The 21,489-nt window shown below is 42.0% G+C and overlaps 1 protein-coding gene across 2 annotated transcripts in view; it reads right to left on the bottom strand.

Annotated features, from left to right (window-relative positions):
* LOC137647171 (ELMO domain-containing protein 3-like) overlaps positions 1-21,489 on the bottom strand; it is a 37,787-nt gene that overhangs the window by 4,838 nt on the left and 11,460 nt on the right. For both annotated transcript variants that reach the window (XM_068380453.1, XM_068380454.1), the window contains exons 4-8: positions 21,227-21,479; positions 19,677-19,800; positions 12,834-12,955; positions 9,880-10,088; positions 651-778 (exon numbers count right to left, since the gene is read on the bottom strand). In XM_068380453.1, the coding sequence (XP_068236554.1) occupies positions 651-778; positions 9,880-10,088; positions 12,834-12,955; positions 19,677-19,800; positions 21,227-21,479 (836 nt within the window). The remainder of the gene's footprint in view (positions 1-650; positions 779-9,879; positions 10,089-12,833; positions 12,956-19,676; positions 19,801-21,226; positions 21,480-21,489) is intronic.

Below are 21,489 nucleotides of genomic sequence, written 5' to 3'. Positions count from 1 at the left end.
AACATCATCAGAATCAGTCACTCGTTGAACATACGCTTGAACGTGCTCCCTCTGCTGGGTTGTTGTCTCTGGATTTCTCAGGAGAAGGAAGAGGAAAGGGCAGCGTATGCATGTTTAGTCTGATACAGCAATTATAATTTTCTCTGGAAATTTCCATGAACACTCGGTGGCAGAAGAACTTTTCTACCGAGGGAGCAATAGTGCTTTCCAAGGTAAACTTTCCTTGGGCACACATTGTCAGACAACACACGCAAGGTATAGGGCAGCAACAGACTTGCCCCCCAACAGGAACAAGTATGTTGGATAAGGACATGTTGCACAAAAAACTAACAGAATTAAAGTTACTAGGAAACATAATAGCCTTCGAACACAACTGCACGAAAATTTATTCAATATTAAAGAAGAGACAAAAGATTAAAACCGCCCGATGGGGGCAATGAGAAGTACGTCTGTACTATCCAGCAGCCAAAGTCAAAGTGAAGATTACGCTACCTGGTGAGTGGGTGGGCAGGGCCTTCCCGCTAGCTACTACTATTACTTCATTCAAAGTTTAAACGGCCGTATACAGTACTCCTATATAAGATTGAAAGTTTGTATTCAGTGTAAAAACAAATATCTACTTTACCAAAAATTTACAGTAAATTACGTACCTTTTATAAGAAACCCTGAATCTTTTATTGTTTTACACTCGGTTTTCCAAATCCAATATATATGAAACATCACAGCTGCATAAAATTCGTTGAGAACGTGCCTCACATTACTACGACAATTACACTCCCTGAAAAGAAATTTTTTTCATTACAACATATCGATTAATTTAAAAAGCTATCCATTCTCATATATAAAAGCTATCCATTCTCGTATATAATATATATATCTACGAATCTGAAAATTCAAACAATAAATCTAAATCTATGTGAAAAAAATGGGTTTGTCCAAGATAGAAAACCCTGCAGTGTAAAGCTCATAATAGACTGTACTAAAATTTAGATACATCCTTCAACCTCTCAATTATCAGCAATTTCTTTTAGTTTTGTGTATATCAATATTATTTATTTTCAATTTGAATAAAAGAACAAATCTCTGCCTTTCTAAACTGTCTCATAATAATAGTGATGGTGGATGAATAAAACAACACCAACTATTTTACCATAGTAAAACAGCCGTGGATTACTTGGCTATAACATGAAAATATGTTATTTTGATTATAAAATAAATTTTTGAATATACTTACCCGGTGATTATATAGCTGCAACTCTGTTGCTCGACAGACAACTCTACGGAAAAACTCGCCAGCGATCGCTACACAGGTTGCGGGTGTGCCCAACAGCGCCATCTGTCGACCAGATACCCAGCTCTCAATGTAAACAAAGACTCAATTTTCTCCTCGTCCCACTGCGTCTCTATTAGGGAGGAAGGGAGGGTCATTTAATTTATAATCACCGGGTAAGTATATTCAAAAATTTATTTTATAATCAAAATAACATTTTTCAATATTTAACTTAGCCGGTGATTATATAGCTGATTCACACCCAGGATGGTGGGTAGAGACCAGTAATATATGTTTACACTTTTATGAGCTAAGAGTTTTTTATTTCATTTTAGAAGTTATCAAAATAACAAAAACAAAATAAATAGGTACCTGGTAAGGAAGTCGACTTGAACAATTACTCTGCCTTTTAAGTACGTCTTCCTTACGGAGCCTCGCGATCCTCTTAGGATGCTGATCGACCCCTAGGATCTGAAGTATCAAGGGTTGCAACCCATACAACAGGACCTCATCAAACCCCTAATCTAGGCGCTCTCAAGAAATGACTTTGACCACCCGCCAAATCAACCAGGATGCGAAAGGCTTCTTAGCCTTCCGGACAACCCATAAAAAAACAACATTTCAAGAGACAGATTAAAAGGATAAGGAATTAGGGAATTGTAGTGGTTGAGCCCTCACCCACTACTGCACTCGCTGCTACGAATGGTCCCAGTGTGTAGCAGTTCTTGTAAAGAGACTGGACATCTTTCAAGTAAAATGACGCGAACACTGACTTGCTTCTCCAATAGGTTGCGTCCATTATACTTTGCAGAGATATATTTTGCTTAAAGGCCACGGAAGTTGTTACAGCTCTAACTTCGTGCGTCTTCACCTTAAGCAAAGTTCGGTCTTCCTCACTCAGATGTGAATGAGCTTCTCGTATTAACAATCTGATAAAGTCTGACCAAGCATTCTTTGACATAGGCAAGGATGGTTTCTTAACTGAATACCATAAAGCTTCAGATTGGCCTTGTAAAGGTTTAGTACGCTTTAAATAGAACTTAAGAGCTCTAACAGGGCATAAGACTCTTTCTAGTTCATTGCCTACGATCTCCGATAAGCTGGGGATATCGAAAGATTTAGGCCAAGGCCGAGAAGGCAGCTCATTTTTGGCTAGAAAACCAAGTTGTAGCGAACAAGTGGCTTTTTCTGACGAAAATCCGATGTTCTTGCTGAAGGCATGAATCTCACTGACTCTTTTAGCCGAGGCTAAGCATACCAGGAAAAGAGTCTTAAGAGTGAGATCTTTCAGGGAGGCTGATTGTAACGGCTCCAGCCTGTCTGACATGAAGAATCTTAGTACCACGTCTAAATTCCATCCAGGGGTAGCCAAACGACGCTCCTTGGTGGTCTCAAAAGACTTAAGGAGGTCTTGCAGATCTCTATGTTTGGAAAGATCTAAGCCTCTATGCCGGAAGACCGATGCCAACATGCTTCTGTAGCCCTTGATAGTGGGAGCTGAAAGGGATCGTCCTTTTCTCAGGTATAAGAGAAAAACAGCTATTTGAGCTACAGAGGTACTGGTCGAGGATACAGAAACTGACTTGCACCAGTCTCGGAAGACTTCCCACTTCGATTGGTAGACTCTAATGGAAGACGCTCTCCTTGCTCTAGCAATCGCACTGGCTGCTTCCTTCGAAAAGCCTCTAGCTCTCGAGAGTCTTTCGATAGTCTGAAGGCAGTCAGACGAAGAGCGTGGAGGCTTTGGAGTACCTTCTTTACGTGTGGCTGATGTAGAAGGTCTACCCTTAGAGGAAGACTACTGGGAACGTCTACTAACCATCGAAGTATCTCGGTGAACCATTCTCTCGCGGGCCAGAGGGAAGCAACTAACGTCAACCTTGTCCCTTCGTGAGAGGCGAACTTCTGCAGTACTTTGTTGACAATCTTGAACGGTGGGAATGCGTAGAGATCCAGATGTGACCAATCTAGGAGGAAAGCATCTATATGTATTGCTGCTGGGTCCGGGACTGGAGAGCAATAGATTGGAAGCCTCTTGGTCAGCGAGGTTGCAAAGAGATCTATGGATGGTTTTACCCCAAGTGGCCCAAAGTCTCTTGCACACATCCTTGTGGAGGGTCCATTCGGTTGGAATTACTTGCCCTTTCCGACTGAGACAATCTGCTATGACGTTCAAGTCGCCTTGGATGAACCTCGTTACTAGGGAGATGTCTTGACCTTTTGACCAGATGAGCAGGTCCCTTGCGATCTCGTACAACGTCAGTGAGTGGGTACCTCCTTGTTTGGAGATGTACGCCAAGGCCGTGGTGATGTCAAAAGTTAACTTCCACCACTTTGCCTCGAAGGAGAGACTTGAAGCTTTTCAAGGCCAGATGTACTGCCAACAGCTCCTTGCAGTTGATATGCATGCTCCTCTGACTCGAGTTCCACAGTCCTGAGCATTCCCGACCGTCTAGTGTCGCGCCCCAGCCCACGTCCGATGCGTCCGAGAAGAGAACGTGGTTGGGAGTCTGAACAGCCAGGGGAAGACCCTCTCTTAGGTTGATATTGTCCTTCCACCAAGTCAGACAAGACTTTATCTTTTCGGAAACCGGGATCGAGACCGCTTCTAGCGTCTTGTCCTTTTTCCAGTGAAAAGCTAGATGGTATTGAAGAGGACGGAGGTGTAGTCTTCCTAGTGACACAAATTGTTCCACGGATGACAGCGTCCCTACCAGACTCATCCACAGCCTGACTGAGCAGCGTTCCTTCTTCAGCATCTTCTGGATGGATAGCAGGGCTTGATCTATTCTGGGGGCTGATCGTCTTGTTGTTCAGCAACGTCCTCATCAGAGGGTTCCTCATCCGAAAACTGATGAGGAAACGGCAACGGAGTGGGCAACGTCTGGCTCGCTGAGTCCGGTCGCACTGGTGCATGCGTGACGGAGCCGGACGCAACATCATGGAACTGCTGCACAGTCTGTGAACTGTCAACAACCATGGGTGCGCGAGGAAGCACAGCGTCAACCCGAGACTGTCTAGACCGTCTGGGTTGTGCAGTCAACACCCTACCGGGTTGCTGAGGTTGACGCACTGCGTCAAAACAAGTCACCTCTGCTGGTTGTTGAACGTCCTGAACGTCAACAACCACCTCCGAGCGTCGCTTAACGTCAACGTGCGGCTGGCAACCCACACTGGGTCGCATCGGTGGAGGAACCACCTCAACTGGCAGACGCGAGTAGGTTACCTCAGCGTCAACACGGCGCACAACCGACCGGTTGGAAGGTTGTTGGCCAGAAGGTTCGGTAGCAACCTTCTCCGCATTAAAGTCCTCTATCAAGGACGCAAGCTTGGACTGCATGTCTTGCAGCAAAGCCCATTTAGGGTCTACGGGAGCAGGTGCGGCAACAGACGGGGTTAGCGACTGAGGAGGTACCGCTTACCATCCCTGAAAGCCTTGTTATGCATGACATAATTGTACAGCAAAACTTCAAAGGCTCGAAAACAGCTGTGAAGTTGACCTGTAAAAAACTTGGAGCGTCTCCTGGCCAGGCGCCAGGGAGAGTCTACGAGAATTGAGAAGTCTATTTGGGCAGAGGCATGAACTCCCAAGCCGAGAACTTCTCTCGTGTCATATCAGACTCTCGCTCTATAAACCAGTTTAAAAGAAGGGAAAGCAAAGGCTGTATCCCCCAAACTCCTCCTGGTGAAAAACCAGTCGCCTAGCCAACGTAAAGCTCTCTAGGAGAGCGAGAGAGCACTAAAAACAACGGCTTCGAAGTAGCTAGGCCTAGTGTAAGCTCTGACGTTTAGGCGAACAAGGAGCAGCAGTTACAAAAAGATCCGGACAAAGATCCTTAAAAAAATCATCATGATTTAATTAAAGTCCATAGGGGGCTAAGCAGCTTTAGGCTCCTCTCCATCTGACAGAGTCCTCAAGGGAATATCAGTAGGAGGGGGAACAGCAACTTCCTCATCTACAGGAACCTTGTCCGATAAAAGCTGAGTCTCGAGCAAGGGAGAGACCTACCGTGGTGGCAATGCTTTACAAGCAGAGTCCACACTCACTGGTGCATGAGTAGCGGACCAGAACGCAACGTCATGTAACTGCTTGACAGTCTGTGAACTGTCAACAACTGAACTGTCAACCACAACAGGTGCGTGAGGACGCACAGCGTCCACTTGAGACTGCTTTGACTGCCTAGACTGAGCAGTCAAAACAACTCTAGAATGCGGAGGTTGACGCACAACGTCAAAACAAGTCAACTCCGATTGTTAGTGAACGTCTTGAACGTCAACAGGAGCATCAGCAAGTGGCCTAACGTCCAAATGCGGCTGAAAAACCACACGAGACCGCATCGAGTGTGGTTCTCAACAACCTGACTGACGTGACTAAGCTACGCCAACGTCAACAGTAAGCACAAAGGAACGTTAGGTTGGCTGAAAGCCAGGATATCGATGAGATAAACGGCTAGACTCAACGGACTAATCGGCAGAATAGTCTTCCAAGAGGGAGGCAAGCATATACTGTATGTCTTGCCATACAACCCATTAAGGATCAACGGAAATGGTTGTGGTAAGAGACGAGGGTAACGTCTGTGACCGCAACACTTTGCCAACAAAAAAAGACTCTCGGAGTCTGTGTTACGCTTTTGTTAGGCGGCGAGCAGTTATCCGATGACTGCATAGGGTCAGAACTGTCCTAATGGTTGTAACCAGGACGCTGGACCTGTCCTGAAAGGACTGACTTTCGCTTAAGGGCTTCGAAACCTTGTGACAGGTTTCTTATGCGAAAAGCCTTCGGATGACGAGGAGAAACAACGTCTCTCTCGTCTTATGGTAGGGGAGATCTTGGTAAGATACACCCGATACCATAGAGGGAAAACGTCTGTTCGTTGATCAAGGCCTCTCGAACCCATAAGTCGTTTGACATTACTTCTCCCCTGGGCTTGGGAGCATGCAAGAGGTCCCGGACTAGGTGAACGACAGGCACGAACAGACGAACCCTCGGACGCAACACTGTAACACTTTGCGCATATCACTTTATCACTTCGATTTTCTGTTTTGCACTTATTTCACTGAAATCGAAACTTTTACTGATTTCTACCTGAAACACGCAATTCTACCCTTCATCAAAAGGTAGTAATTGCGAAATCAGTCGTATAATGCAAGCTCATTAATACCAGCAAAAAACAGAAAACATATTTTAAGATAAAAAAATCAGTGGCTGGGAAAGAGACTAAACACTAGTTCATATAACTACGTTTTCAATCTCTCACCGCACATAGCCTGGGGACGAGAATAAAAAACTAAAAAAGTTTTATCCTTCCTCCCCGTACAGTGACTAGGGACGAGAGTAACTCGAGAACGTTACCCGCTTGAACGGAACGTTTTCTCTCCTCTCTCTCCCTCCGTCTCTATCTCTCTCTCTCTTTCTCTCTTGATTTCGCACCTAAGAGAAGAGCCCAATTATATTTCGTCAAAAAAACATGTTATTTGACTAAAGGAAAAAACTGAAAGGTTTTTCAAATAAAAAGTTCCTTTAAAATAGAATTTAAAACATTTAAGCTAAGAAAGAATGAACAAAACGTCAGAATCGATTTACTCTTACTGCAAAGTGAAACCGTGATACACTCTCTCTCTATCGTAACGATAGAGCGCATGTTGAACGTCCTGAACGTCAACAACTGCGTAGCATAAAAAAACTAAACGTTAGTTCATCTTTGAAAACAGTACGAAGACTATCAAAGAAATTCTTTCATAAAATATTACATTTAAAAAGTTTTAAATCCTTAGCTCTTTAAAAGCTAATTACGATATAAAGGGCTCAACGTTGATTAACTTCGGTTTCCAAGTTAGGACCGCCTACTCTCAGGAAAGGTCTATATAAACAAAACATTAAAATTTATTTTTATATGTTTATAATAAATGGAAAGTTATTCGAAGAGGCCTAATAAAGGCGGAGAGATATAAAATATATACAGTGGTACCTCTACATACGAATTTAATTCGTTCCACAACTTACTTCGGATGTAGAAAATGTTCGGATGTAGAAACGAATTTTCCCATAAGAATACATGGTAATTCATTTAATTCGTTCCTCAGCCTAAAAACCCATAATAAATCCTTAATAAATGGCTACACATAATTACACATAACAATAACATAACTGCATAATATGAAAGAAGCATGTAAAAAAGATAATTATAAAGTAATAATGAATAAAAAATGTGTTTTATTGCCACTTTACCTTAGAGACAGGCCAACGCAGGTGTAGGATTTGCTATGCCAGGAGACGGAGGATCGGCGAGAAGGTAGACATGGTGTTAACATGTTCTTTAAATAAATACTCTCTCTCTCTCTCTCTCCCTCTCTCTCTCTCTCTCTCTCTCTCTCTCTCTCTCTCTCTCTCTCTCTCTCTCTCTCTCTCTCTTGTTCTTCTTCACTGTTAGTGTTAGAGACGTCTAATATTTTTTTTTCTGAGAGAGAGAGAGAGAGAGAGAGAGAGAGAGATTAAACAAAAGTGTGTTGTGTACATATGATTTTTAACAGCGTTAACGAGTTGAAAGACAGTTAAATGTAACTAAAAAACAATATCAGCGAATCTGAATTCCTTTATTAACTAAAACAAATATTAATACAAACACACTCGTGTGCGTATGCGCAAACACACACACACGCACGAGGAGACACGATCGGCGAGGAGGTAGAGATGGTGACTGCGATAACATACCGTAACTTACACTACGGAAATTTTAATCTAACTTAGCTTATTTATTTTTTTTTTTAATTTTTATATTTCATATTTTTTACATTTTTTTTCTTTTGATCTTTTTATTTTCATGACTTTCAGTGACGAGTTACGGTATGTTATCGCAGTTACCATCTCTACCTCCACCCCGACCGTCTCTCTTATTGCGTAGCAATTCTTGCACCTGTGTGTGTGTGTTTGTGCATACGCACACGAGTGTGTTTGTATCAATATTTGTTTTAGTTGATAAAGGAATTCAGATTAGCTGTTATTACTTTCTTAGTTTTATTTAATTGTTTTTCAACTCGTTGACGCTGTTAAAAATCATATGTAGGCCTACTCTAAACACATTTTTGTTTAATCTCTCTCTCTCTCTCTCTCTCTCTCTCTCTCTCTCTCTCTCTCTCTCTCTCTCTCTCTCTCTCTCTCTCTCGCTCGGAAAAAAAAATAATAGACGTAGACGTATCTAACACTAAAGAGAGAGAGAGAGAGAGAGAGAGAGAGAGAGAGAGAGAGAGAGAGAGAGAGAGAGAGAGAGAGAGATTTTATTTAAAGAACATGTTAATGCTATGTTTAGAGAGAAACAAAAAAAGAGAGAAGTCTTATTTAGAAGAGCTTGTTAATGCTATCTTGGTTTTCTTTGCTTCACTTTTTTCTTTCTTTCTGTTCATCACGCTGGCCCTTCTCACAAATGATCGTTGCCAACAATCTCTTTGTCCTTTATCCCTATCAACAAAAGGCGATCTATCTCTTCCAGGGTATTGCTACGATGTCTTGTAATAATGGTGATCCCCTTCGATGGTTATTTGCTTTAATGGCTGCCTTCAGCTTGATGATCCTCGAGATCATAGGCCTATTCCGGCCATATTGTTTAGCCATACAGTATCACTCACATGCACACTGCTCTCATGTTTTTCTATAATTTCTTGCTTCAATTCTAGTGAAAGAATTGCCTTCTTCCTGTACTGATACTTAGGTTCTTAGGCACCCTGATTATAGGTAAAATCGGAAAGGAAATGTAAGAAAAGGAAGAAAATAAGCACTGTTAATAACAGACCAAACAGAGGACAACCACACGATACACACAAGAATAGAGAACTGAGCACTCGACACTCAATGACGTAATGTTTACTTCGTGTGTCGAAATAAAATTCGGGTGTAGAGTCAAAAATTTGCTTGAATTTTACTTCGGATGTTGGAAAATTCGGATGTAGAGGTTCCACTGTAGAGGAAAATCTATAACGTGATAAGATAATACTAAAAGCCTAAACACACTTCCGTCTAAGGGAAGGGTCGGCCATTTAAAAGTGAAAGAAAGTCCATACTCTCTTTGTCACCATAATTAAATCTATCCAAAGCGAGTTCAAGATTTAAGATGAAGATAAAACACCTGCATAGCGAAAGCTCAAAACTAGAATATAGTACTTCACCAAATAGATGTGAAAAACTCCAGTTTAGCAACAGCGAGTAAAGTACGTATTGTCGACACCTCGACAGAGAGAAAATTGAGTCTTTGTTTACATTGAGAGCTGGGTATCTGGTCGACAGATGGCGCTGTTGGGCACACCCGCAACCTGTGTAGCGATCGCTGGCGAGTTTTTCCGTAGAGTTATCTGTCGAGCAACAGAGTTGCAGCTATATAATCACCGGCTAAGTTAAATATTGAAAAATATGAAATAAGGTAGAAGGAACTACAAACTATTAAGAGCAAATCATTAACAAACTCATACTTAAGATTTTTACTTTTCATTTAATTACTTCCTACAAAATTCTGATCAAATTATTTCATATCAACTATTGAACCACCAAAATTTTTCGTAATCATAAGATTATTAAATTCTTTACGAAACATACATAGAAAATAAAAGACCTATCTTACTTATTCAAGTATCCTTCTCTGAGTGTTTGTAAAGAAATTCTGGTAACATTGATAGAGAGCACCATCAGAGGGAATTGTGAATGTTGGTCGTGGCTAAGTCGAAATATGTCTCGAGCTAGAGGTAACAAGGCTTCGTGCGTGAGCAGGTGTAAGGCCTGAACCAAACCCAGTAGTCCAACACCTCGTAGGTCTGTGGCTGGATCAACACCCTGAAAGATGGTGCCCAGTGAATATTCTTAATTCTAATACAGTAGGTCCTCAACTTACAAACATCCAGAGATACAAACACAAATCCAACTGAAGAGAACAAAGATAGGATAAATAAATACTGTAATAAAACAATATTATGTCATTTAATACTGTTGGGCATGAATGTAAAGAGAGTTCTATATGAGAAAGTGATTGTACCAACTGTGATGTATGGATCGGAGTTGTGGGAAATGAAAGCGATGGAGAGACAGAAATTGAATGTATTTGAGATGAAGTGTCTAAGGAGTATGGCTGGTGTATCTCGAGTAGATAGGGTTAGGAACGAAGTAGTGAGGGTGAGAACGGGTGTAAGAAATGAGTTAGCGGCTAGAGTGGATATGAATGTGTTGAGGTGGTTTGGCCATGTTGAGAGAATGGAAAATGGGTGTCTGCTAAAGAAGGTGATGAATGCAAGAGTTGATGGGAGAAGTAAAAGAGGAAGGCTAAGGTTTGGGTGGATGGATGGAGTGAAGGAAGCTCTGGGTGATAGGAGGATAGATGTGAGAGAGGCAAAGAGCGTTCTAGAAATAGGAATGAATGGCGGGCGATTGTGACGCAGTTTCAGTAGGCCCTGCTGCTTCCTCCGATGCCTTAGATGACCGCGGAGGTAGCAGCAGTAGGGGACTCAGCATTATGAAGCTTCATCTGGGGTGGATAACGGGGGAGGGTGGGCTGTGGCACCCTAGCAGTACCAGCTGAACTCGGTTGAGTCCCTTGTTAGGCTGGGAGGAACGTAGAGAGTAGAGGTCCCCTTTTTTGTTTTTGTTTCATTTGTTGATGTCGGCTACCCCCCAAAATTGGGGGAAGTCCCTTGGTATATGTATGTATGTAATACTGTAAGCAAAATAACATTTATATATACATACATATACAAAGGCACTTTCCCCTATTTTGGGGGGTAGCCGACATCAAACAAATGAAACAAAAAAGGGGACGTCTCCTCTCTACGTTCTTCCCAGCCTAAATATCTATATCATATGAAACATGACTACAGTATTTGTTGAATTTTGTGGCTGGGAATCAGATTAGGCCTACCCTAAGCCAAAATTTAACTAAATTTGACTCACCAACAGAGGCTTGGAACCAATTAAGTTTGTAAGTTGAAGGCCTGTAATCTAATAATAAACTGGACATATTTCCCAGGGAAAAATAGAAAATATTTTAAATTATTTGTATTTTTCCTAAGTATAAGACTTGCGGGATGGCTGAGGATTGTGGTGTAATCATTTTCCTTGTAAAGTGTCAATACGACTGGTGAAATCTAACCGAGGCCCTTTGCGTCAATAGTCGTAGGAGGAGATGATGATAGTTAAATACGATACACGAAATACACTTATACGTTGCTTAAATTTATGTTCAATCATAGAATAAGGCTTAAAACACGGCATTTCGATCTTATCAGTGGATTTCTAGTTTTTGCAGTAAACATTATCATAGTCTAAAAAATCATGATTTTTAAAAAGTAATAGTTTTTTATTGGAGAGTTTTTGTAAATTATTTTGTAATTTTGGGTGCATTTTCACAATCGGCAATTACAGGCTTTTTATTTTTTACCTTTGATTGTGATCAGCTGATCTCAAGCATAACTTATTCAAAACCTCTTCATAATTCGTATTACATCAGCACCAATGTTATGGAATATTGCAGTTTTCATACAGTTCGTTTATAGCTATTATCAAAACAGTAGTTATCATGTGAATATGATTGAGTACATAAAGAAATTATCTTATGACATTACTTTGGAATACTTTCAATATTATATTTGTTTATTTTTAAGATGACTCATCTTTATAAAAAGGAAGCAGTGAAAAAAAAAAGGAAAATATCAAAGTAACATTCATATGCATTCTATACCCTAACAATTCAATTTAGCTACAGCAATAAGATTGTGATTGATAACATAATACAGTATCTGATTTAAGTGATTCCTTATAAGCATCCTAAATGGTTATCCTAAATGACTGATAACCATATGTACCAACTGTACTGTACTCTTTTGATCAACAATTATGTTAAAGTTCAAATAAACATAAGGAAAACATCCTTATTGATTCTAATGTACACATGAAGATATTTTTGCAACCAGTTTGTGCATCCTTGCGTCACAACATATATTCTTAGGAGTGTAATATAATGAACATATGAAATATATTTAACTCTTCTACCCATATGGACGTACTGCTACGTTTCACAAAACTCATCCCTTAAATCCCATGGACTTACCAGTACGTTGTTGCAAAAGGCTGCTATTTGCATTTTTTTTTGCATATTTTTGATAACTTTATGAGAAACTTGAGGCATTTTTCAAAATAATGAGACTAACCTGACCTCTCTACGATGAAAATTAAGGCTGTCAACGCGATCTAAATAAAAAAATATTGCAAAACGTGCTAGAAAAAGGAAAATGCCTGGGGGTCAAGGGTTGGAAAGTTCCAAATAGCATTGGGGGTAAAAGGGTTAACCATATCTACTTTGTCGTAGATATAGACTGGTCTTTTCATTTTCAGTAAGAGTATACGGTAGTATAGTGTTGAATTCACTGGCAAGTTTACCTTAGACAAACTACCAAAAATTTGGTTCTTACAGAACATTATTTTACTTCATACTTATATATCTTATAACAAAATACTTATTCACCATAATATGTAGTAGCCAGATCACATAATTTATAATAATCGTAACAAATTAAATGCTGTAGGTACTACCTGAAATCCAATCTCATCCCAATGATTCCCAAAACGAGGACAGTCGACCTTTGTGGATGTGAGCACTTTATAGACAGTCTGTAATATCTGGAGATTAATTGGTTCGCTGTTATCAAACTGACCTGAAAATTAGGAAAAGGTTAATACAAATGTATGAAAATGATATACACTATACTACCAAATAATAACACGCACATTATTATCATTATTATTAGTTGCTAAGCTACAACCCTAGTTGGAAAAGCAGGATGCTATAAGCCCAGGGGCTCCAACAGGGAAAATAGCCCAGTGAGGAAAGGAAACAAGGAAAAATATGTTATTTTCCTTAGTAAAATAAATTTTTGAATATACTTACCCGATGATCATATAGCTGCATCCCTGCTGCCCGACAGAAAAAACCTACGGGAGGAATACGCCAGCGATCGCTATACAGGTGGGGGTGTACATCAACAGCGCCATCTGTCAAGTAGGTACTCAAGTACTCGATGTCAACAACGAACCAATTTTCTCCTCTGTCCCACTGGTTCTCTATTGGGGAGGAAGGGTGGGTCCTTTAATTTATGATCATCGGGTAAGTATATTCAAAAATTTATTTTACTAAGGAAAATAACATTTTTCAATATCAAACTTACCCGATGATCATATAGCTGATTCACACCCAGGGGGGTGGGTAGAGACCAGCATAACAAGTTGACATTATGAGCTAAGTATTCCGTATTTTATTTTAGCAGTTATTCAAAATAACAAGCATAAAATAAATAAGTACCTGGTAAGGAAGACGACTTGAACAATTACTCTGCCTTTTTAAGTACGTCTTCCTTACTGAGCCTCGCGATCCTCATAGGATGCTGAGCGACTCCTAGGAGCTGAAGTATGAAGGGTTGCAACCCATACTAAAGGTCCTCATCAAAACCTTTAATCTAGGCGCTTCTCAAGAAATGATTTTGACCACCCGCCAAATCAAGTAGGATGCGAAAGGCTTCTTAGCCTTCCGGACAACCCAAAAATATTTCAAGAGAAAGATTAAAAAGGTTCTGGAATTAGGGAATTGTAGTGGTGGAGCCCCCACCACTACTGCACTCGTTGCTACGAATGGTCCCAGAGTGTAGCAGTTCTCGTAAAGAGACTGGACATTATTAAGATAAAAGACGCGAACACTGATTTGCTTTTCCAATAGGTTGCGTCGAATATATTTTGCAGAGATCTATTTTGTTTAAAGGCCACGGAAGTTGTGACAGCTCTAACTTCGTGTGTCCTTACCTTCAGCCAAGCTTGGTCTTCCTCATTCAGAAGGGAATGAGCTTCTCGTATTAACAGTCTGATAAAAATAGGATAAAGAATTCTCTGACATAGGCAAAGATGAATTCTTAACTGAACACCATAAAGCTTCAGACGGGCCTCGTAAAGGTTTTAAAATAGAACTTAAGAGCTCTTACAGGACATAATACTCTTTTTAGTTCATTTCCAACCATACGATAAGTTTGGAATATCGAACGATATTGGTCAAGGCCGAGAAGGCAGCTCGTGTTTGGCTAGAAAACCAAGATGTAGAACATGTAGCCGTTTCGGATGAGAATCCGATGTTCTTGCTGAAGGCATGAATCTCACTGACTCTTTTAGCTGTGGTTAAGCATATCAGGAAAAGAGTCTTAAAGGTGAGATCTTTCAGGGAGGCTGATTGAAGTGGTTCGAACCTGTCTAACATAAGGAATCTTAGAACCACGTCTAAATTCCAACCAGGTGTAACCAAACGACGCTCCCTCGTGGTCTCAAAAGACTTAAGGAGGTCCTGTAGATCTTTATTGTTGGAAAGATCTAAGCCTCTGTGACGGAAGACTGATGCCAACATGCTTCTGTAACCCTGAAAGTGGGAGCTGAAAGAGATCGCTCTTTCCTCAGATATAAGAGGAAGTCAGCTATTTGAGTTACAGAGGTACTGGTCGAGGATACGGATACTGACTTGCACCAGTTTCGAAAGATTTCCCACTTCGATTGGTAGACTCTAAGGGTGGATGTTCTCCTTGCTCTAGCAATCGCTCTGGTTGCCTCCTTCGAAAAACCTCTAGTTCTCGAGAGTCTTTCGATACTCTGAAGGCAGAGAGACGAAGAGCGTGGAGGCCTTGGAGAACTTTCTTTACGCGTGGTAGACGTAGCAGGTCCACCCTTAGGGGAAGAGTTCTGGGAACGTCTACTAGCCATCGAAGTACCTCGGTAAGTTATTCTCTCGCGGGCCAGAGGGAAGCAATTAGCGTCCACTTGTCCCTTCGTGAGAGGCGAACTTCTGCAGTACCTTGTTGACAATCTAGAACGGAGGGAATGCATATAGATCTAGATGAGACCAATCAAGTAGAAAGGCATCTGAAGAACTACTGCTGGGTCCGGGATAGGTGAGCAAAGTATTGAGAGCCTCTTGGACATCGAGGTTGCGAAGAGATCTATGGTTGGCTGGCCCCAGGTGACCCAAAGTCTCTTGCATACATCCTTGTGGAGGGTCCAATATGTTGGAATAATTGTCCCTTCCTACTGAGACAATCTGCTAAGACATTCAAGTTGCCTTGGAAGAAACTTGTAACTAGTGAAAAGTCTAGACCTGTTGAACAGGAGAGGAGGTCACTTGCGAACTCGTACCATGTCAGAGAGTAGGTCCCTCCTTGCTAGGAGATGTACATCAAAGCAGGGAGTTGACCGTGTTCACCTCCACTACTTTGCCTTGAAGGAGAGACCTGAAGCTTTTCCAGGTCAGACGTACTGCCAGAAGCTTCTTGCAGTTGAAATGCATTGTCCTTTGACTCGAGTTCCATAATCCCGAGCATTCCCTACCGCCTAAGGTCGCACCCCAGCCTACGTCCGAAGCGTCTGAGAAGAGAACGTGGTTGGGAGTCTGAACAGTCAGGGGAAGACCCTATCAAAGGTTGAAGAAAGTCCTTACATCCAGTCAGACCAGACTTATCTTCCGGAAACCGGGATCGAGACCGCTTCTAGCGTCTTGTCCTTTTCCAGTGAAGAGCTAGATGAAACCGAAGAGGACGGAGGTGTAGTCTTCCAAGTGACACCAATTGAACCACGGATGACAGTGTCTTAACCAGACTCATCCACAGCCTGACAGGGCCGTGTTCCTTCTTCAGCATCTTCTGGATGGATAGCAGGGCTGGGGGTTGATCGTCTTGTTCAGCCATGTCCTCATCAGAGGGTTCCTCATCCGAAACTGATGAGGAAACGGCAACGGAGTGGGCAACGTCTGACTCACTGAATCCGGTCGCACTGGTGGATGCGTGACGGAGCCGGACACAAGATCATGGTACTGCTGCACAGTCTGTGAACTGTCAACCATGGGGAAGCGAGGAAGTACAGCGACAACCCGAAACTGTCTAGACTGTCTGGGTTGTGCAGACAACCCCTAATCGGGTTGCTGAGGTTGCCGCACTGCGTCACAACAAGTCACCTCTGCTGGTTGTTGAACGTCTTCCTAGTGACACACTGAACATCCACAACCACCTCCGAGAGTCGCTTAACGTCAACGTGCGACTGGCAACCCACACTGGGTCGCACCGGAGGAGGAACCATCTCAACTGGCGGACGTGAGTAGGATATCTCAGCGTCAACAGGGCGTACAACCAACCGGTAGGAAGGTTGTTGGCAAGAAGGTTCTTCTCCGTAAAAAATCCTCTATCAAGGACTAAGCTTGGACTGCATGTCTTGCAACAAAGCCCAAGGTCTATGGGAGCAGGTGTGGCAACAGACGGGGTTAGCGACTGAAGCGGAACCATTTACCCTCCCTGGAAGCATGTTATGCTTTAATTAAAGTCCATAGGAGGCTAAGCAGCTTAAGGCTCCTCTCCAAATGACAGAGTCCTCAAGGGAATATCAGAAGGAGGGAGAACAGCACTTTCTCATCTACAGGAACCATGTCCGAGAAAAGCTAGGTTATCTCAGTGAGGGTTTCACTGGTGCATAAGCAGCAGACCAGAAGGCAACGTTATGAAACTGCTTGACAGTCTGTGAACTGTCAAAGACTGAACTGTCAACCATAACAGGAGCGTGAGGACATACAGCACTGGTGTATTAGTAGCAGACCAGAAGGCAACGTCATGTAACTGTTTGACAGTCTGTGAGTTGGGAACAACCAAAGCTGTGTGGGGAAGCCTCAACTCCTGACTGACTAGTTTGCTGCGGGCGAGTGGCGGTAACCACAGTGTGTTGCGGAGGCTGACACACCGTGTCAAAACACGGCAGCTTGTGGTAGCTCACGCACGGCAACGGAGTGCTCCGTGTGTCTGTGGGAGTCAGCATACGTCTGGCAGGGTCGACTGCGCATGGGTGGAGGAGCTCTCACAACAAGAGTGTGGGAGCAGGCAGCCATGCCGGGCGCACAACCGTGGTAGGCTGTAGGCCAACGGGTGCATCGTCAACCTTCTCCGCAGTCGGAGTGTGGGAGCTGGCAACAACAAAAGCGGAGTGCTGGTGCGTGGGAGGGACTGCCGTGGGTTGCGGAGCATGCCGCATTGTGGCAAAACACGGCAGCTTGACAGCACCTTCCCACTGCTGATGCGGTAGCTCACGCATGTCAACGGAGGGTGCAGCATGAACATGCGTCTGGCAGGGTCGACTGCGCATCGGTGGTGGAGCTCTCACAGGTGGAGTGTGGGAGCTGGCAGCCGCAGTATCTGCTGAGCGCACAACCGTGGCAGGTTGTAGGTTAACAGGTGCAGTGTCAACCTTCTCAGCACGATACTCCTGCATGAAGGAAGCAAGCTGAGACTGCATAGTCTGCAACATGGACCACTAGGGTCTACCAAGACGGCAACAAACGGAGCCACTGTCCGTTGTGACTGAGGGTCTAAAACAGCTGGTGCGGCAACAGACGGAGTTACTGCCTGTTGCGGTACCACCTTGCCTCTCTTGGGAGGTGTGCAGTCGTCGGATGACTGCAGCGAGTCCGAACTGACCCAGTGGCTACACCTAGGCCGTTGGACTTGCGCGGAAGGGACCGACTTGCACTTAAAGCTGCAAGATTTGGTCCATGGTTTCTGCGAGAAACCTCTTCCGCAGACGAGGAATAAATGGGCTCTCTCGTCTTTATGTGGGTGGGGCGATCACGTCGGCAACGTGTGTAGATACACCCGAAACCACCGAGGGAAACGTCTGTTCGTCGATCAAGGCCTGTGGAACCCATAAGTCCTTCGACATTACTTCTCCCCTGGGCTTGGGAGCTTGTAAGAGGTATCGGACTAGGTGAACAACTGGCACGAACAGACGAACCCTCGGACGCAACACTGTAACACTTTGCGCATATCACTTTATCACTTTTGATTTTCTGTTTGCACTTATTTCACTGAAATCGAAACTTTAAGTGATTTGTACCTGAAACACGCAATCCTATCCTTCATTAAAAGGTAGTAATTGCGAAAACAGTTTTACAATGCAACAGAAAAACATAATGAAAGATAAAGAATTCAGTGGCTGGAAAAGAGACTAAACACTAGATCAAATAAACTACGTTTAAAATCTCTCACCGCATAAAGCCTGGGAACAAGAATAAAACTCTAGAGACGTTTTACCTTCTTCCCCTACAGCGACTAGGGAGGAGAGTAAAACGAGAACAACGTTACCCGCTTGAACGAAACGTTTATTCTCCTCTCTCTCCCTCCGTCTCTATCTCTCTCTCTCTTCTCTCTTGACTTAGAACCTGAGAGAAGAGCCCAATTATATATCGTTAAAACATATTACTTGCTAAAGGAAAAAACTGAAAGGTTTCCCAAATAAAAAGTTCCTTTATTAGAATTAAAACCATTTAAGCTAAGAAAGAATGAACGAAACGCTAGAATCGGTTTACTCTTACTGCAACGTGAAACCGTGAAATACTCTCTCTCTATCGTAACGATAGAGCGCATGTTGAACGTTCTGAACGTCAACCACTGCGGAGACTAAACTAAACGTTAGTTCATCTTTGAAAACAGTACGAGACTATCAAAGAAATTCTTTCAAAAACATTAAAAGTATAAATTCTTAAAAGGAAAATACGATATGACGGGCTCCAGGTTAATTAACTTCGGTTCCAAGTAAGGACCGCCTACTATTAGGAAAGGTCGCATATAAACAAACATAAAAATTAATTTTTTATAAGTTTATAATAAATGGAAAGTTAATCGAAGAGGCCTATAAAGGCGGAGAGATATAAAATAAATAGATCTATAACTTGTTAAGCAAAATTACCAAAAACCTAAACACACTTCCGTCTAAGGGAAGGGTCGGCCATTTAAAAGTGAAAGAGAGTCCATACTCTCTTCGTCACCAACACTTCCGTCTAAGGGAAGGGTCGGCCATTTAAAAGTGAAAGAGAGTCCATACTCTCTTCGTCACCATAATTAAATCTATCCAAAACGAGTTCAAGTTTTGAAATGAAGATAAAACCCCTGCATAGCGAAAGCTCAAAACTGGAATAGTGTACTTCACCAAATCGTTGTGAAAACAAATCCAGTTAGGGACGGCGTATTTAGTAGGTCTTGCCTGTGGCACGACAGAGGGAAAATTGGTTCGTTGTTGACATCGAGTACTTGAGTACCTACTTGACAGATGGCGCTGTTGATGTACACCCCCACCTGTATAGCGATCGCTGGCGTATTCCTCCCGTAGGTTTTTTCTGTCGGGCAGCAGGGATGCAGCTATATGATCATCGGGTAAGTTTGATATTGAAAAAAAATATTTTAAGAACAGTAACAACATTGAAATAAATATTTAGTGAAATAAATTCACTAAAACAGAATACTGTAGCACTTATGCTTTCAAAGAATAATAAAAAAATCCATATAATATTTATTATCTGTAAAGAAATACTGTACTTACACTGGGCTATTGCAAATAATAAGTTCCTCTCATCAACTAACTCCGCTTTCAATTTCTTGGGACCGAAAATAGAACGCAATAAACCGTTAACTCCTCTCCTTTCTAAAGTTGGTTTAATAGACCCCTGAAATGTAAACAATACAATTTATAGTTTACAATAATGCTAAACAAGATATAGAATTTTGTCAAACACATTTTACTTCAATAATACCAAATAATACTTTTGATTGATCCCTGAAAATATAAACAATACAATTGATAGTTTATAATGATGATAAACAAAATATAGAACCTTTTCAAACACACTTCACTTCAATAATATCGAAGCCATAACTTATGAGAATACCATGAACATTATACAGATTTAAGAATAGGACCTTAAGCAGGGTGTACAGGGTCGAACAGTTCGACAGACAAGTTTTTGAAGTGATGTTCGAACGTGTGAACAAGGTATTTGGTTGTCAAAAACGTTTGTCGAACAGTTTCAAGAAAGTCTGTTCTCGCCTGACTTTTGTGGGCGGGGCTCCATTGTGATTGTCTGCCACCTCTTCGAACCGTTTGACAAGCAGGTTCAACTTTCCGGGTTCGACGAACCATTCGACTGTGTAAAACCCGCTTAAAGCTGAAACGGGGTCTTAATCTACACACAGGTTACTTCCTGAATGCTATTGCATGGGCATCTGTTGTAGGCCTCCATGTCTATTTGGGTCCATAAGGTTTTAAACCTTTTTCCTAACTAAATCTTATCTATTCTCACAGCTGGTATTGAAAAGGCTCTGCTCTGGAATCCCGAGGCATTATATTTGAGCACCAATTTAGTAACTCTCTTTCATACTGAAAAGTTCAATATCTAATGACTCATATTTTAGGAATTTCTGATAAAGTGGAATTTCATCATGAACTGATACCTTTAAGGAATATATTCTGATCCCCTTCCAGAAGGCCTGGACTACTCATGGATCTCTTCCTATAGCTTTCAAATCTTTCCAAGACTCATGGAGGTGACCCTAACATAAAAGGTTATGACTGTAATGAGTTCTGTATTTGTTTTAATTTTTCTCTTCTGAATGCTGATTCAGTAAGATATCTGTGAAAGTAAGCTGCAAGCTTCTGATATAGTGATATATCAACCTTTTTATGGACTGAATGCCTACAGTATATATATTGTGTGGACATCATAACATTAATGAGGCTTTATCAATGAACATTAAAGGTAGGATACAGAGGCAGAAAACCTATCGTTGATGCCCAACAATAAGCTTTTGGTTTACTATCAGGAAGGAACATTTACTCTGATGGCTTTTAGGAGCAGTTCCTTCTATCTAAAGATCAATGTTTCCCTAATCAAAGGTCAGGAATGCAATTACGTCATAAGGTTAAGCAAATAATTATGTACAGTCTCTCCAAAGCATTGTACCACTACAAACCTTTTAATACAGAGATGAGAACAAAAACAAGTTTGTACTGACTTTGGTAAAATACACAAATAAATGAAATGCAATGCTCAACATATGTCATGTCTTCAACGCTAACCAGCATGCGAAACCCACCATGACGTGACTCATGTCTTGCCGTGTAAAGAAATCCCACACTTCATCGAAATCTGTGTGAGGTGTTATTCTGAGGTTTGGAGGTAGGGGAGGCGGTGAAGTCGGTGGCGATTTTGCCGGGGAAGATTTGATACCATCGATATACTTTTTAGGACTGGTTGGCAGGTCGTCCTTCTTGGGAGATTTCAGAATAGGCTCGACTGTTTGGACATTATCCCACTCTTCCTGAGCAGCAGTGTAATCCTCAACATGACTGTAGATAA

This window comes from Palaemon carinicauda, chromosome 9 (genome assembly GCF_036898095.1).
Source record: "Palaemon carinicauda isolate YSFRI2023 chromosome 9, ASM3689809v2, whole genome shotgun sequence".
Lineage (NCBI taxonomy): Eukaryota > Metazoa > Arthropoda > Malacostraca > Decapoda > Palaemonidae > Palaemon > Palaemon carinicauda.
Note: the sequence above shows the minus strand (reverse complement) of the source record. Positions and strands in the feature narration are given on the sequence as shown.